Source organism: Macaca mulatta, chromosome 6 (assembly GCF_049350105.2).
Source record: "Macaca mulatta isolate MMU2019108-1 chromosome 6, T2T-MMU8v2.0, whole genome shotgun sequence".
Lineage (NCBI taxonomy): Eukaryota > Metazoa > Chordata > Mammalia > Primates > Cercopithecidae > Macaca > Macaca mulatta.
Genome location: NC_133411.1, coordinates 88,646,781 through 88,664,964, shown reverse-complemented (window position 1 = coordinate 88,664,964; position 18,184 = coordinate 88,646,781). Strand labels below are relative to the sequence as shown.

Genomic DNA, 18,184 nt, shown 5'->3' with positions numbered 1-18,184 from the left:
TCCAGCCAGCTTCGGATGTGATCTCACAAGCCCGCCTGCCACACATGCATTTCCAGCCTGTCGCCTGAGCAAAACCCCCACACGGCTTGTCACCACTTAACACAAGGGACATGTTTCTACAGGAATCAAAGTAGAGAGATGGGTTTTGCTGCCCTTTCATGTGCTCAAATACATCCTGACTGACCCGGTTATGCCCTTAGTTGAAGAAACTAAACACTTTCAAGTTTAGAAGGGAAGATGCTCAGGGTTTCTGGAAGACGGGCTGACTCACCTCTACTGCATAGTAGCCTGTAACCTTGGCCAAGTTACTTAATCTCTTTCATCTCAATTTTTCCATCTGTAAAATGGGACTCTACTACCAATGGCACTTTCCTTTAAGGTTCCTGTAATTATTAAAATAGTTGATTTACATAAAAAATGTAGGGCAATGATACACAGTCAACAATAAATATTTACCATCACTGTCATTTTAAAACAAAAACAAAAGATTTGAGAATGTGTCCACATGACCTTTGGAATTTAGATGCATCCCAACAGGTCCCTGTTGTATTTTTGGGTCACAGTAAACAGGTTTTGATAATCAAACCTAAAACTCTGATGTTTCTGTCATTATTATTTTCAATGGAATGATCTGCATAGAATTAACAAATAATTAACAAAAATTACTAAAATTCCTTTCAGAATTAAGTCAGCATGAGATAACACTGCTTGCTGAGATTATACATGCTTCCTTTAAGCTTCTGTATACGATACATTTCTCCAAATTTTTTACAAAAAAAGCACTATTTTATCATTGGAAAAATTAAAATAATAGTACATAATAAGATGAAGCACATCATGCCTCGTAATGTATAAACACGGATATCTACAGGAAATGGCAATCAAAGCATAAATGAGTCCACTAAGATTGCGTCATGGCTTTCCCTACTGGCCCAGTCGGACATTTTTTTTGGAAAGTTTTAGAGACCTAAGTCTCCACAGCCAAATGGAAATGAGCCCCAGATATTACTCAGATATTATTGGCAGTACTTTCTGCCCAGAGAAAGGCAAAACAAAGAGTTTTTTTGCAATTGGAGGCCACCACCTGGATTTGTGTATGCATAAGCCTCAGCCACACGAGGCCTGTTTAGGGTTGATCTGCCAACTGCACAAAGACACACACAAACACACACACGCACACATGCACACACGCACACAGGCACAGCCCAAACGCTGAGTTTCATTTCCACTGCTTTGTTCCTATGGAGTACTAACAGATACTGGCAGACCCTATTTCACTTTTTTCTCCATGAACTCTGGCCATTTCAGCCTTTTTCTCCCAATTTAAATAGTTAGAAATGTCGCCCAGTCAGGGTACTTTTTCAATGGGTAAAATATTAATTCTTATAAGTCAAAAAATGTTAGTGTCCTACAAGCATGCAGAGCAAAGTTTAAAAACTGATGTTAAAAACCCCACTTTGAAGTACATACTCAAAGATCAGGAGCTGTGGTGAATCTAATCTGTTCTTAGGCTCTATCAGCTGGGTCATTTAGCATGGGACAAAAGTCCAAGGGACCTCATACACTGGCTGATGTTTGGGGGTAAATTCTGAGCTTCTCAGAAGCTGAGGGACATCTTGAGTCAATTCCACAATTGGACACTTCTAATATATTTTTTAAATGTGTTAAAATACTGCTACAAAAATTACAGTATTTTTCATACATTTACATTTAGCAAATAAGTGTTTTTGTCCCAATAATAATTTTAATAACCATATGCACACCACCTTTTGGAGAAAGATTTAGAAGTTCAGCTTTGAGGCCCCTTCTTCAATCTGAGGCCCAAGACAAATGGCCCTCTAACCCCATGCCTGTAATGAACCTGAGTAAACTTGAGCAGAGGACAGTGTGAGAACAGCATTACTTCAAATGCTGATCTGACCTCAACTCCATTACCGTCCATCCTGGCTACAGTAGAGGAGGCGGAGATCAAAGGCCAGGATGAGGAACTTCAGATCAAGAGCTACCCAGCACTCATACAACCCCTAAGCTACATTTTCCAGAACTTGGACAGGCATTTGGTGTCCAAAATGAGAAAACTATCCTGAAATAGCTTTCTCTGCTCTTGGAATACCAAGTTGTCAATGGCATTGTTCTGTTCTCCAGCTTCCCCCTAACCCCACACTTAGGTTTTGTAATTTTCACCTATGGGTTCTAAGTTGGTTCTAAGACCTCCAAATTCAAAGACATCAAAGAAAGATATTGTTCTTCAAAGATGATGATGTATAATACTTGTATTTCCAAAGCCCCTTTAGGGTGATCAAAAACAGATAATGATAGCAACCTATGTAAATATATGTCGAGAGGATGTAAATATAATTCCAGGCTTCGGGCCTTATGGGCATTCATTTAATGACTACATGGTACCAGGTCTCCTGAAGCATAGAAGCAGAAAAGCAAACCAAAGGTCTCTGGGATTCTAATTCTTACTAGTAATGAAAGGGAGATGAGGAGAGTGATGCAAGAGCCTTCTGTGAGTGATGTCATGACAACCTCAACATCCCTTCCTCTGTTCAGGGAACATGAAGATGCTCACCTGGCAACTGTCAGTCTCAGGTTCCCACATTCTCCATAATCTGATCTCACAATGCCTAATACATCTTGCATGTGACAAATGTCAACTAACCTACATTAGTGCTTTGAAAATAAGTTAGAGCTTGGATTCAGAAAGCCTTTTAATTCTTTTTTAATTCTTGGTGGGTAAGTTTCCTACTTATAGTCTTCATATATGTTCTTTTTTTTTTTTTTTTTGAGACAGAGTCTTGCTCTGTCACCAGGCTGGAGTGCAGTGGCACGGTCTCAGCTCACTGCAACCTCCAACTCCCTGGTTCAAGAGATTCTCCTGCCTCAGCCTCTCAAGTAGCTGGGATTACAGCATACACCACCATGCTCAGCTAATTTTTGTATTTTTAGTAGAGACAGGGTTTCACCATGTTGTCCAGGAGGGTCTCGATCTCCTGACCCCATGATCTGCCTGGCTCAGCCTCCCAAAGTGCTGGGATTACAGGCATGAGCCACCATGCCTGGCCATGTTCAGTTATTTAATAGTTGGGTCTACAGCAAGCTATGTAACAGACATCCAAACATGTCTGTCATGTTGACTCCCCAGTTGTAAGAGTATGTTCCCTGTTGTTTCACTTTGTGGTTTCTAGGTTTGAAAACAAAGTTTCCAAAAAGAGTATCAGAGTAAAGAAAATGCAGAATGATAGATACATGTAATTTAAGAAAGTACGAACATGATTCTCCAAGGAAAAAGGAGGATCTGGCATCAACTGAAGTCTATGTCCACCTAAAAGTAAAAAGCCAAATGGAGTTGTTCATTATAAATATATGTGTCCTTTTGCACAATGAAGAAATGAAATTTGCTCTCCCCACTCTCTCCACTGAGAGAACTGAATACAAATACTATTTTGGGTCAGAAACAAAACAAACCCCACAGCACATTACAGGAAGCCATCCTCAGCAGAAGAGATGGTCTCCCGTGAATACTGGACCCAGGAAGGTGATGATCTTTCGCCCCACCCCTCTGCTCAAAAGACAGTTTATTCTTTCCCCCTTGGTAGATATGCACTTCTAAATCTCAGCCACTCACCTAATTTTCTGTCTTGTAAGCAAGTCTTCAAAAGAAGGCTAGGTTACTGAGAGATGGGCACAATCCTTGAAAATTGCAGAAGTAAAGAACATAGGCACTTCATAACATTCTCTTCAGTAGGGAATATTCTGTGTCCCAGCAGTACCAACCTCAGGAGCTCCAAGATATCCACTGTGAAAACACGGGCAACCCTACTGGCTGCTGGTCTTCCTCTGAACAGATGAGAGGTCACTCCTGTGGAATGGGTTATACCAGTAGGCTCTGGCCACATTGCCTTCCATACACTCTACCCTTCCACCCTGTGGCAAGCACCTTTTAAAAGAGCTAAAAGCAATTGAAAAATGTACCAAAGGCATCAAGGTGAATTATCAGACTACTGTTCCCTGATAAAAAAACAGTAACAACAGATGATGGCTTTCAAACAAGCTGAGAAAATGAACTTTATTTTTCTAGAAGTTTTTTTTAATTTTTTTCCTAGTCCCAATGCACTTTGTACTTCTCTATTTATCATGCACTTTGTAACTGCCTCAACATATCTTGCCCTTCTATCAACTGATGAACTTCTTGAGAACCCTGCCCTATTCTTCCTATTCATCCTCATATTCACAGAGCCTTCAGTGTAAGAGGAAATTAATAGACTCTCAATAAATGTTTGATGGACGGATAAATGTAGGAACACTTAACGTACACCAGAGTGCAACAGGAAATAATATCCAAAATTCTTGAGATAACAATGAAAGACCATCAAAGTAAACCTTTCCCATAGCTAATCGTCCAAACATTAAAAGAGGACTTCATTGTTCTCCAGATGTCATCAGTGATTCATTACAAATAATTACATGTGTGTTCTAAATAATGGAATGTTGAAATGTACACTTGTCATCACCGGCACTGTCAAACACGTTGGACACGCCCAAAATAGCTACAGTTCATGTGACCAGGAAGAGAGTCACATCAAGGACTCCAGAGGTGATAATGTCAGTGTCCCAGGAAAGTCTGGAAGTCATTGTCTTGAACAGGAAGACTTAAGGAAGCTGAGGGCAGTTTGTTCACTTGACCCCAGAGTTGGGTTACACACCCACAGCACTTACTGAGGGAGGAAGTTGGAAGAGGACCTGGGATCAGACCGCTGCAATGGTGTGAAGTAGATGAAATTTGTCTTCACCTCCTCTTTCATTGCCCTCCTCGTCTCCCCAGCAACCCTGATCTGTCATCCTTCGTAATCACAATGGCAGAGGCCCAACGGAGTCACTCATACTATGGTATAAATAACTCATTATGATTGTATAAATTAGGCTTCCAAAGCATTTGCCTTTTTAGTAGAAGCAGTGCTGTTATTCTGTGTAATAGCAGAATTTCTACCATCAAAATAGCAAGGGACATATTTGAGGGATGATGGTCAGTGCCAGCTTGAAGTTGAGTAGGCAGCTTGAAGTTGAGTAGGCAGCTATATACATTTTTTAATTTTTAGAAATTTAAGTCTCAGGCCTTGGATCTCCTGTGACTATGTGACTATTCATGTTGGAAAAATAAACATTTCCACCTCCTAGAGTGGTTGATAGCAAGAGGGTATCAGGCTTCAAAGGTTGATCTGTGATTCTCTAGAGACCTCTAGTGGTCAGAAGAGGAACTCACTTTTGTTATGAACAGAAAGAAGACGAGGGAATGCTGACCGGTGAAAAATGAAGGCCTACAATCTGGTGATAGCCATTAAAGAAATATTTGGAACTTTCAGTAATGGAAGGTTTGAGTCATTTACTTTTCCATCTACTTTTTCTCTCTCTCCTTTCTCTTCTGTATCCATGCTACAATCTCATTTGCCTTAATGCCTTGGAAGGCTCTTGTCCTTAGTGTCCTTATTATCCCTTTTCATTGCTTTATCTGGGTCGTCCACACAAAGAAAACAGCTTGCCCTTCACAGGATCCATATTTCCCTCACGCAATCCATGGGCTCCTACATCTCCCTTCACCCTTGGCATCTCTTGATCCTGTTACTCATACCTACATGTGCTCCCAGATAAGTACAGGAATAGGTCATCGCTCTCCTTATCTTCACCCTTACTCTGCTAGGACAGTGTTTCTTTTTCTGCCATTGAGATGGACTGTCCCAAGGGATTACATTTTAAGAGGTGGATTACAGTTACTGCTGGTTTTGTGGTTCACTGTGAAGCTCAGGAAACAGAAACAGCCAAGTTTCCAAGATATATATTTCACAGGAGAAGAGTCAAAAAAAAAGATTTAAAATGCCAAACTTTACAGGAAATTCAAAGACAACCCTTCCCAACAAATAAAAGTCATCCCCACAGATTTGTGGTAGAGGCAATATAAGTGACTATGTTAACCTGAAGCCTTTATAGATAGACTTTTCAGCTGCTCCCTTTTGTTTACCTATCCCAATTTTTCTTATACAACTACTAAAATTATATAGATAAATACATCATATATTAAGATATATACTCACCAATGTGTACAAGAAGGGCATTCCTCTAAAATTAGATTGCAGCTCTTCCTGGCTTTGAAGTAATCACACCCCAGCAATAGAAAGAGGTGGAGCATATCAACAGGAATGGGGTGTGGACTGCAAGTTCATCATCTATCAATCTTATCTGAGATCCGGCTTTGCCTTAAGGTTCAATTCCAAGACCATGAATAGATGTTTCTGGGTTTTTTTAATCCCCACTGTGGATGGAGCCTTTCTTCCTTTTTCCGAGAGGTCTGAATTTGAGACTCCATGTGGGTCAGGTCAATGATAGGAGCAACAGACCCCAAAGGACCTCCTCAATCTGAATCCACATTTAGACAGTGTCTTCTCAGTTACAGGAGCATAGGATTTCCTATAACCCTATCAATTAATTATTGGTCCAACAAATAAACAGAAACTTAGTTATAAATGGCTAATGAATAGGCAGTTGTGTCCTAGTAGTTTATGGCCTCAGAGAGTTCTTTAAGCAAAGAGTTAAGGGGAGGAGAAAAAAGGAGCAGGAAACCAACCCTTCCTTTGGTTGGCTCCCTTAGCTCACTCACCTCAACTTGGAAAGAGCAGAGCCGACTGAACAACGCTTGACAATATTTCTGTGGCATTATCAAAATCCAGGGCCATGATCTTGATATAAAAGCAAGCTAGTTTCTCTGACACAAGTATTTGGTTATAACAGGGTGAGGCTCACTATAAAAACCACCCATTTGTTAATCACTGAAACATTGATTGAATGCCTAATATATGAAGGCTATCACAGTGAGTTTGCAAAAATTTTGGTTTTATACATTTTCCAAAACCATAAGAATGTATTTATGTGTAGAAAATAAAAATTTAATGGTATTTGAAGAGCTGATACCATAATCTCTCTTAGGAAAGAAATCTTTCTTTTGGCTACAGTGCTGTGGGAGAAAGTGAGTCCCTGAAGGTCTGAGGGTCATAAGAACAAAACAGTAAGGAGAGGGCTGTGCTGTTCTGCCAGTGCTCCACAGGAAGACATGAGAGGGCTTTGGTGTTGCTCCAGAGTGAAGGAGGAGAAAGAGAGAGAGAAGAGCCAAACAAGTCAGGCGGTGTGAGGATGGGAAGTGTGTACGGCCAGGAAGTCAGGGAAGAATCCACAGTGGTGAGCTGACTGACTTTTGAGAAACAAAGATGATAAAAAATAAGGATTGCTTCAAAAACAGGAACCAAAGAGTCAGTAAGGCTCAGATCTCTGCAGCGAAGCCTCCCCTAACTCTCCACCATCCACCCAGTGCCCCTCTCAGTCTGGAGAGTGGTGCCACCTACAGGGTTGTTCCCAGAGACCATTGCTTCTGACTCATTGCTCCAACCCTTTCAGGCCCTGCCAACCCAGCCCATGCCAATTGCTCAAGTCTTTAGAAATGCATAAAAGAAATACGTAATTTGGTAAATTAGTAAATTCTTCTAATTCAGCAAATTGGTCACTCGACAATTGTCAAATTGGTTTTGGGGAAATTGGACAGCTTGTCTCAAAGCTGACAGAGTGTAATCATCTCCAGGCTCTGGCAAGTCAACCCGCCATTCCACTCAGGTCAGTGCTTTATGCTCACTCCCTCCATGAGCATAGGAGCCATAGGAGAACTTGGCTCCTTCTTTCCCTCAGTAAATGTCAAAGCGCCTGAAATGCAAGAGCCAGCCCTCATTCTCTGACAGAGGGTCAACAGTTTAGACTCAGGCCTGGAGAGATCATCTCTGACAGAAAGCTCATATCTACAGGTTTTCTTTAAACAAAAAGTTAAAAGAAAATGACTAACCAGGGCTACACATAAGAAGAAGTATTCAGTAATGAGAGAGGCTACTATCAACCCAAGAAGATTATGTCAGAAGTAGGGTAGAGTCCAGTGGTTGGAATTCATAACACTTTGAGATAGAAGTGTGTCCCGGGGTACAACTGCAAAGTGGAGTACACGTGGGTCAGTGGAGGGCCTGGCCTCCAGCTCCACCTCTGGTGCTGTGTCCACCAGCTGGGGAGAGAAGAATCAAGCCCATGTACAGCTCCTTTTCTCCCCTGGAATCCTCTCATTGCATCATTCAGCATTTCAGCCTTAGAAGCTAGGAAGAGGGCAGTGCTTAGACCCTCTGCCCTTCAGAGAGACCATCTCGTACTCTGTTGCTGAATGGGAGACCACACGGCTCCTCTGGGCGACTCTTCCAGAACAGTCTGGGACTGAGCTCCAGCACAGATCCTGGGTGTGGCTGGTTCACAGGCTTGGACTGCCCGGAGTAGAGCTGGCCAGGAAAAACAGGGCAGAAGGAATGCTGGTGGCGGGGAGGAAGCAGAGAACAGCATCTTCTCTTCTTACCTCATTCAGGGCCCTTATGACTATCTCTCTCCTTCACCAAGAATATAGAGAAAGGTAACAGACACTGAAGAGAGGTTTTACTGCAACAAGCAGGAGAACTTCAGCTGGGACCATTACAATCACACAAAAATCCACAGAGCACATGACACCCCCTTTGGCAGCCCCCACACTGGACCCACCGACATTCTGCATCCTGAGAGCCAGAGACACGTCTGCAGAAATGTGCACCAATAGCAGCATTCAAGTCCAATGCTGGGAAAGAGGACGTAGGTAAGTGTGTATCTCAGACTGTTTCCATCCAGGTGGGAGGCAGACGGATGACCAATGTACCCAATATCACACCTGGGATCCCCCTGCTTGGGGCCATCTGAGCAGTGGAAACAGTTACCTTAAGGCTGGCCTCTGCAGACAGACTGAGAGCTTACAGAAGGACGGCCAGCAACTCTATTCTCAAGCTTAACAAGCAGCTGGGTGTGGTGGCTCATGCCTGTAATCCCAGCACTTTGGGAGGCCAAGTCAGAGGAATCACTAGAGCCCAGGAATTCAAGACCAGCCTGGGAAATATGGAAAAACCCAGTCTCTATAAAAATTTTAAAAATTACCCAGGGCTTGGTGGTGTACCCCTGTAGTCCCAGCTACTGGGGAGGCTGAGGTGGGAGGATCACCTGAGCCCAGGGGTTTGAGGCTGTGGTGAGCCATGATTGCACAACTGCACTCCAGCCTGGGTGACAGAATGAAACCGTGTCACAGAAGAAAAAAAAAAAAAAGAAAGGCAATATTATCATGAAGAAACAAAGGCCGTCTTTGACCCTCTAAGGACATTTGGTGGGGAGGTAGATTTGTACAACTCAACATATACGAAACTTAAAGCAAAGGCCAGAAGACTAGTGCATGGCTAGTTCTCTCCAGCAACTCTTGGAGAGACACAGCCTATTATGAACAATTCTCCTTCTTGGCTCGGGAGCGGGCCGCAGCACACAGGCAGCAGGATCGGATGCTCAGCATGGAGCTGCCATAGACCCACCGCCTCCTCTGCAGCTGCATGTGTGCTTTTCAGAAACCACCAAATTCAAAACCCCAGACTGCCAAGGTCAAATCTTCCGGGAAAGGCCCATTCAGCCTGTGGTTATTCATGTTTGAGGAGTTGCTCTGAATTTGAGAGGAGCTCTGACATTGCTGACACTGGGCGGGTTGGGGTCAGCCTGACAGGGACAGCAGAAGGAGACCCGTGGTCCTGTGGGATGCTAGCCCGAGCCTGCCAGAAACAGCCTGCTCGACTGTTTCCCAGACCTCAGCTCCTTCCACTGCCTGGGCTCAGATGAGAACAAGACAAGGGAACAGAAATGGTTCAGATTTCATCCTCCAGCCCCTGAGCTACAAAAGCTCTCAGTCACGCAGCTTCCTCCTGGAGTTCACAGCACGGCAGGCCCCAGATGGCATGAATCACCACTCTGTCGCCCTGGCTAGGCCCTGGTGTGGAGCGCCGTGAGAGTTCACACTGTCACCCTTGTTGTGAAGACAGCCCAGCACAGAGTGCTTCTGTCCCAATGGCACATTTAATTTCAAATTAAAGTTATAAAAGCTGAAAGTGACCTCTTCTCCTGGAAACAAAACTGTGAGCTTGAGAGGGAATTTGGCTCCCACAGGGGCCTTGTCTCTCTGCACTGGAAGAGACTTTTAAATGTCTTCCAACAAAAATCAGGACTTGTCTAGAGGGTTCCCTCGGTCGCCACGCCAGCCCTCAGCGTCTTTGCTGTTCATCAGCGGGTCCCCTGAGGCTCGTTCCACAACCACCCTTGGGAGTCGCACTCTAAAGTGTGTCACACTGTAAAGTGTGACTGGGGCACACTGAGTTCCAGGACCCGGTCACTCCTCACAGAGCCTGAAAGACCAAAACCATAGGAGGACACACAGACAGCTTGAAGGGGACCAGCTGTTCCTCCCAGGGCTGGGCGGGCAGCAGAAAGCGTGGAGGAGAAGGAGCATAGCGCCGAAGAGAGTTCAGCTGTAACCACCCTCTCCTCTCGGCCAGACAGGGGCCAGCAGATCCAGGGCGGAGGGGCCAGGTTCCTTCCACAGGAAAGTAAATTCCTATGAGGTCAACAACCAGAGAATCAACCCATGTTTGCTGATCAGCTCTGATGCCCTTCACTGACTTAAGCACCGTGAAGAAAATGGAAGCATGGTCTTCAAAGAAGCAGCATCTACCAGCAACACAGCACAGGGAGGCGGGAGGAGGGAGTGGGGAGGAATTGGACTCCACATCCAGTTGGCCTGGGTTTAAATCCGATTCCACCACTGATTAGCTGGAAATTAGGACAGATTGTTTCTATCATTATTCTCTCATTTGCAAAATAAAGATCACAATAGGGCCAACCTTGTAAGAATTCTGGGAATTAAATGAGTCTATGCACACAAGGTGCTAATGTATATAAATGTCAGCTATCCATTCGAAAACAACAACAAAATATTCACTATAAAGCCAAAATCAATAATATAACAGATGTGAATCTTAGCCCACATTAGCTCACAAATCTAGGTGGGTAAGAAGAACCACTTTTTCTTTTCTTTTTTTTTTTTTTTTTGAGACAAAATTTCACTTTTTCACCCAGGCTGGAGTGCAGTGGCATGATCTTGGCTCACTGCACCCTCCAGACTCCCAGGTTCAAGCAATTCTCCTGCCTCAGCCTCTCGAGTAGCTGGGACTACAGGCGCCCCACACCACACCCAGTTGATTTTTGTACTTTTAGTAGCGATGGGGTTTCGCATGTTGGCCAGGCTGTTCTCGAACCCCTGACCTCAGGTGATCCACCCGCCTCAGCCTCCCAAAGTGCTGGGATTACAGGCGTGAGCCATGGCGCCCGGCCTTTCTATTTTCTTTAAATCAATTTGAGTCCAATTCCAGCACACAGAAAATGCTATCACAGGCAGTTCCCTGCCTCCCGGGGCTGAGCCGTATAGGGCGCTGGGACATCAGGAAGGTGTTCTTCATCCATCTGATTTCTGCTGCAGTACCTAATGTCCCGGCCCACAGGATCCCGTCACGGCCAGCACCTCTGCCATCTCCTGGCCTCTCTTGGGGATCAGGAGCCTCTGGCCAGGCTGGAAACCTTGTGAAAGGGTCCAGCCCCCTCCAACACTCCCTGTCCCATCTCTGAGGTCTTTCTGCTGGCCCAGAGCCCTGCCCAGTACCAAGCTTTATTACCCTTGTCCCCTTTGAGGAGTCTCTCTTTTCTCTTCTTGTTTGTCCACAAAAGTACCATCCACAGCCCCACCCCTTCCTCTCCATCCCATTCAGGACGATTAACACAGTCACTGGACAAAAGGCAGGAAGATTCCACTTGAGCAGTTTCTATTATCGTCCCCGAGGTAAAGATTCCAAAGTCTTGCCAGCCGCCTGCTTAAATGGGGAAATGGAACATGCAACAAGCACAACACAAATCAATATCCCAAGATAACATTCCGCTGCTGTAGCACGCCAGGAAATAAATGTCAAATTGTGCCTGGCTGAGGCCAGGTCACCAGCAACCAGAACTTTTAAAACATAATTGTGTTCCTTATCATCTTGCCTATGCAAGCTTGGGGCAGGGTGGTGCAAATATATGGTCCCCTCAGCAGTGTGGAGGGTTGTGAGGTTTCCTGGAGGGAAACTGACTCCTCAGCAGGGCTCTGACACAGGAAGAAGAGTTAGCCTGGAGAAGGAAAGGAAGCTGGACATTTCATCCAGGAGCTGCAGCAAGGACAAAAGAAAGAAGGTAAGAGTCATGGAGGAATAGAAAGAGATGCAAAGAGTATTTCTGGAACCCAAAGTATCAGGTAAAGGAGTGTCCTGGTGGAGTAGCCAGGGACAGCCACTAGAAAGCAGGGTGACCTGCGCTAAGCAGCTTGACCATTAACACTTGGGTCTGGCTTTGAGACCGGGGAAGGAGGACCTCGGGTGGTGTGGCAGGAGTTTGCAAAGCCTCAGAGTGAAGAAACATATTTAAAGATAAGTAATTTTTAAAATTCTGTTTATAAAAAGGTAAATGTAGGTTTATTAGTGAGCAGAATGTAAAATTTTAGTAAACTGTAAATATAAAAGAGGAAAATGTTTTCACTTATAAACAAGATGTCCCATGTCCCCTGGGGATTACATTTATCCTCCTCAGTCTCTAAGTGTATTTCTGTAGCAAATTTTGAGAAGCTCTTTACATCAATAGCTTTTTAAAATAAAATCAGGATTCCTAGTTTGAAAAGAAAATACATTTTTCGTAGCTACCCAGTAACACACACATACCTGAAACAAAAATTTTGCAAACATTACTTACTCTCATAAGAATCATCTGAGCTGGGCACGGTGGCTCATGCCTGTAATCCCAACCCTTTGGGAGGCTGATGTGGGACGATCACCTGAAGCCAGGAGTTGGAGACCAGCATGGGCAACTTTGGGAGACCCCAACTCTACAAAAAAATTAAAAAGTAAAAGAATTATCTGTTTTTTAGCCTATTCAATCCTAATTTATCCCACTTGATTTTTTCTTTAAAACTCTGGTCAGAGAGGACTAGCCTGACTTCATAACCCAGTGATGGGTCCCTACCCACAGAAGAAAAAGTGATGCCATCGTGGATTTGAAGCCATTGAAGGAATATCAATAAGGAAGGGCCAGTTGGATTGTGACTTTAGTAAGTTATTCTCTGGGTTGTGTGGAGTTTGACTTTGAGGCAGATAAATGGAAGGGAACTGATCACGCAGGGGGTTCTTTTGATTCTCAGGGTGATCTGCAACGAGGGCTCACACGACAGCAGAAATAACAGAGACAAAGAGAAGGTGATGGCCGCAAGGATCGAGGAGCTAGAATCAGGAGGACTTGATACTGGATTGGCTGTGGATCTGAAAGAGCGGGGAAAGTCCAGAATGGCTCTCGTTTCTGCCTCAGCACTGATGCACTGTCAACTGAAAAGAAAATGAGACGCACAGGTCTAAATGGGCCAGATGGGACTCCCTGGGTCACTTTGCATTTGAGGTGCCTGAGGGATGGCCATGTGGAGACAGCTGCCATTTGTACATGCAAGTCCGAATCTCTAGGGGAAAAATCAGAACCATATTAATACTTTGGAACCATCAGTATTTGAGTAGCAATTAAAATTAAGAAAGTGAGTGTGATTCGCCACGGAGACTTACGTAGTGCCCAGCACATAGAAGATTGTTTCACCTATCTTTGTGTATGTTATCATATGTATATACTATTTTACATACAGAATTAATTAATGTAATATTTTACCCATTCCCCCACCACCCTGCACCACACACACACATGCACACACACATACCCTGGAAACAAAGTTCACAAGATAACCCCAAACCTTACAATGGAACTCAGTGGGAAGACACAAGATTGTCATCTGGCCCGTTACACCAATGTGCGCCTCCTCTTTGGTATGTTTGTAGCTCCACGAGGCTGGCTGGATACACCTGCCAGTTTATTGCTATGCCCACACGTTCAATTCTGTGCTCAGCATAGTGCCTGGAACAAGTAGGCACTTAGGGAGAATTACAGAATGAATGAAGCAGTAGTCCCGCCTCCACATTTAACCATCACATCCATACATCAGTGTACTTTGGGGTCAGAATTTATGTGTGGCTGATAAAAGGGAGACCTTTTTATATTAGAAAAAATGCTCAAATTATGAATAAATAATGGAGATTGCTTGGAAATGTGTCTAATTTTTGGCAAGATATGACAGCAATTAGTTCTGTATCTAAAATCTCAATATGAAATGACAATAAAACAATCTTCTGAGAATACAATTACTATATTGCTAACAAATATAAGCGTTGTGCTTGACTGAGTTAGATGAATAATTCCCCTGTTGTGACTAAAATGAATTTTCTTATACAAACACATCACTTCGCAAAGGTGTCATGTTACATAATTTTTGAAACTATCAAAATAACGGATTCAAAAATATTTTAAGACTTAAAAATACCGATGTTAACTATGTAGTAAATAATAAGTTGATTATATCAATAAATCATTTTATTTTAAAAAAAATTATTTCAATTTTTTATTTAAAATAAACATAAACAGCAGATGCTTGAGATAATTTTGTATATTGCTTGTTGCTAAGATAAAAAACCATGCAAAACCATCTTTCCAATTTCTTACAAATGGTTTTTAGTTTGATATTTCAGTCCTTCATGTACACATAGAAAGACCCTAATCATATCTTTATTGATAGAAACATAGTGACTATCAGTTCTCAATACTGTATTATGGTATCTTTAAGAATATTTTTGTGTGGGCCGGGCATGGTGGCTCACACCTGTGAGCCCAGCACTTTGGGAGGCCAAGGTGGGTAGATTACGAGGTCAGGAGATTGAGACCATTCTGGCTAACACAGTGAAACTCTGTCTCTACTAAAAGTACAAAAAAAAAAAAAAAATTAGTCAGGTGGGGTGGTGGGCGCCTGTAGTCCCAGATACTCAGGAGGCTGAGGCAGGAGAATAGCATGAACCCAGGAGGTGGAGCTTGCAGTGAGCCGAGATCGTGCCACTGCACTCCAGCCTAGGCAAGAGAGCAAGACTCCATCACCAAAAAAAAAAAAAAGAATATTTTTGTGTAAACAGGGCCATATATGTCTGTGTGAACCTTAACCTGAACTCCCAAAGGGCAATCAGCATTTGAAACGTCTTAACCAAGAATTATCCCAGAGAAGCCTGCTGTAAGCAGCTTTAAAGATTGCTTTCCAAAACTGCACCAGAACATTGCTTAGCATAAAGGATGTTACATAAATTTTCATTGGTAAAATAAGAAGTGCTCCAGATATGTGATCAAATGAAAAGTGTACGCAGGCACCTCAACCTTTGCACAAACAAAGTATAAAAATCTCCACCACTTTCAGCTTCAGTGTGAGACTCCAGGTCTCATCTCACCTTCTACCATTTCGTGATGGACTTTGTTACCTGTTCAAACTCGAAGCTTTTCCTCCCATTGCAAGAATATTGTTCTGTTTGCCTTGAAATGAACTTTCATGCAGGGTACTAGTCCAAGTGCCTGAAAGGATAAAGACTTCATCAAGTTTACTGGAGCAGACTGCATGATTGCTTACTAATAAACATCCAATTATATACTAGAATTCTGCCTGAGACTTACTTTCACTGGTACGTAACACCTGGTGACTAAGGTGTGAAGAAAGAGAGGTCCAGTTACCACTTCCTTCTAACTGTTGGAGGCTACCAGTAATTACCACATAAAACAAACCAATTTGGCTCACATGAGTTCTCAAAACTGTAGCTGAGAGACCAGCAAGGAGACCCAGAAATAATCTGACTGTGTCCCTCTTCCAAATAACTGGAAACCCGATCCTTTCTAAAGTTGGAAGAACCTCAGAAAAAGTATATAGAAGATGAAACGCAGAGAACAACTGAACTAGTCTAGCCTTCACATTACACAGGAAAGAACTTCAACAGAAAGAAGAAACTAGAATCTTGCAGGAAGCAAGTGATGGCGCCATGCACTGTCTCAACACAAGCCCAAGCCAAACAGCAGAGAAGGGTCAGCCCCCTTCTGTCTTGAGTGGTGGATCACCTTTGACTTCTCTGTGGTGATTGGAGAGAAGTAGAAAAACATCCACTCAAAAGCATTGTCCCGTGGGCTGCCATTTAGTTGTGTATGTTCTGATGTGCATTCTGGGTTTCAATGGATGAAACCACTAGAATAAATACAGAAAGATCAGGATGTTTGTTGAGAGTAGGTCTGCAGCTGAAATTTCACCATCAAGGGCTCAGCCTTTTGGAGTTAGCATGACTCTCTTGTGTATAAAGATACCACATTTATTCAGCAAATATTACTTGAGCACCAACTGTAGGCCAGGCACTATACCAGAAATGACATAGAAATGAAAAAGACATAATCCAGTGGTCACCAGTCCTGGAGAAGCAGCATGTTCTCAGGAACGACTTCACAGGATTTCATTTATCTCCTCTTTTCCTCAGTGACAGGAAGGACCTGGGACAGTTTCTGAGAAAAGATTACTAAGGGTAGGAGTACAAAAAATGTGCCAAAAAATAAGAAGAAGAAGGGGAGATACTGAAAGAGGTTCCCGCCAGAGGCAGCCTTCACTGCCTCACCACAGTGCCCTAGGCCCATCCCCAACCCTAATTGAGGCAACTGCAGTTATTAGTGAGGTGAGGGATGAAAGGCTGTTGGTAAGACGCAGCTCCAACAGGGAATGAGTAGCTCTTGTCTTGGAAAGAAGAGAAATGCCATACTTCTTCTCTGAGCATTGATGCTCTTTACTATTTTGTCCTAAGTCCTTTCAGGGAAAAGAGGCTTCTTCCGTTCCATATCCATAGACCACATGAGCTCAGAAACGCCTGGTGTTCATGCCCCACAACGTCTCCAGTGAAGCAGAGGTAGATGAAAGTCAAATGCATCCTGTCTCTCCTGCCAAGTTCGAAAACAGACCCAGATCGGGGCCAGATGCGTAAATCAGGCCGTATCGTATTCTCCCCCTCCAGAGCTCTGCTCCTCTGAGTCACTCAGAAATGGGGGCAGGTAAATGTTGAATGGCTGAGGAATTTTTCCCCGAGATAGAGGAAAGGGTTTTCAACTCAAGGAGAAAGCCTGAATTTTCTGGTGCTCAGGATTAGGCTTGCCTTTGGCAAAGGACTTAGAACTGCTTGGAAAAAGCCAAAAGACTTGTTAGACATCAAAAAACTCGGAACAATGCTTTAATGATTTAAGTGTAAGTGAATCTTTGACACATATGGATTAAATTTCCCTTACTGGGCACATGCTACAACACTGAAGAAAAATATTCCTGACAAGTCACATGCTCAGTTCACCAAATGAGTGCAAACAATGCAACAGATCACCCATGAGGTCCAATTGTATGCCGTCTCCCAGGCCCTTGTCCAGGCTCCTTTGTAGGGGACCTCAGAGTGGGCAGGAAGAACACAAAAGCACTGACCCCTCAGACTCCTTCCCCTGGTCCTCTCTGTCCTCCTACCTCCTCCCAGGATAGGGATCTAAGCCTCTGGCTACAATACCAAATGCATTGGACTGAATAAAGTGAGACCTCAAAATATATCAAATTTGAGATCTAAAATGGCTCAAGCAAATATAATAAACAACCAGATCACCTTTAAGTACTCCTAGTCTAGAAGCAACTCACAGGTGTACTTTCATTTGAAAGACTAAGTTCTCGGTTTATACACCTTTCTCTTTTTAAAAATGTTGTTTTCATTTTTTAGAAATGGAGTCTTGCTTTGTCACCCAGGCTGGAGTGCAGTGGCGTGATCATAGCTCACTGCAGCCTGGAATTCCTGGCCTCAAGGAATCCTCCCGCCTCAGCCTTCTGAGTAGCAGGGACTACAGGCACGCACCACCGCACCTGGCTAATTTTTAAATAGTTATAAGCCATTGTAAACATGTTGATGGTCAGTGAAGATAAGAAGTCATCAAAAGTGGCCTCTGCATGTTTCCTTCATGACAGATACTGCTTGCTGTGACTGGCATAAGTGCTCCACTCCCCAGAGCACACAAGGAGCAGTGGTGACCCCAGACAGTCAGGCATGCCACAGGAAGCTGGACAGATTTCCCTGGAAAAACAACTGTGCCTTGTCTTTGCCACAGCTGGATTTGCTGCTACTCAAGAAAGCCCCGATGACAACACCTTGGAAATCTGCAGGACACCACCCAGCTCTGCATCTGCTGGGAAATGTTTGGCAACATAATCTCCTAACCTGGAATTATCTTCAAGGATTTCACA

The 18,184-nt window shown here is 43.5% G+C and overlaps 1 protein-coding gene and 1 long non-coding RNA gene across 4 annotated transcripts in view; both read right to left on the bottom strand.

Annotated features, from left to right (window-relative positions):
- The window catches only part of LOC106998826 (uncharacterized), a 38,136-nt gene extending 26,784 nt beyond the window's left edge, over positions 1-11,352 (bottom strand). Inside the window, exons 1-3 of one of the 2 annotated variants that reach the window (XR_003730394.2) lie at positions 3,632-11,352; positions 3,276-3,328; positions 272-383 (exon numbers count right to left, since the gene is read on the bottom strand). This is a non-coding gene — a long non-coding RNA (uncharacterized LOC106998826). The remainder of the gene's footprint in view (positions 1-271; positions 384-3,275; positions 3,329-3,631) is intronic. The other variant, XR_001445367.3, reaches the window with a different exon arrangement.
- A 3,874-nt stretch (positions 11,353-15,226) lies between these two features.
- ATP6AP1L (ATPase H+ transporting accessory protein 1 like) overlaps positions 15,227-18,184 on the bottom strand; it is a 64,874-nt gene continuing 61,916 nt past the window's right edge. For both annotated transcript variants that reach the window (XM_078004960.1, XM_078004961.1), the window contains exon 9: positions 15,227-15,465. In XM_078004960.1, coding sequence (XP_077861086.1) covers positions 15,379-15,465 — 87 coding nt within the window. In that variant the 3' untranslated portion in view covers positions 15,227-15,378. The remainder of the gene's footprint in view (positions 15,466-18,184) is intronic.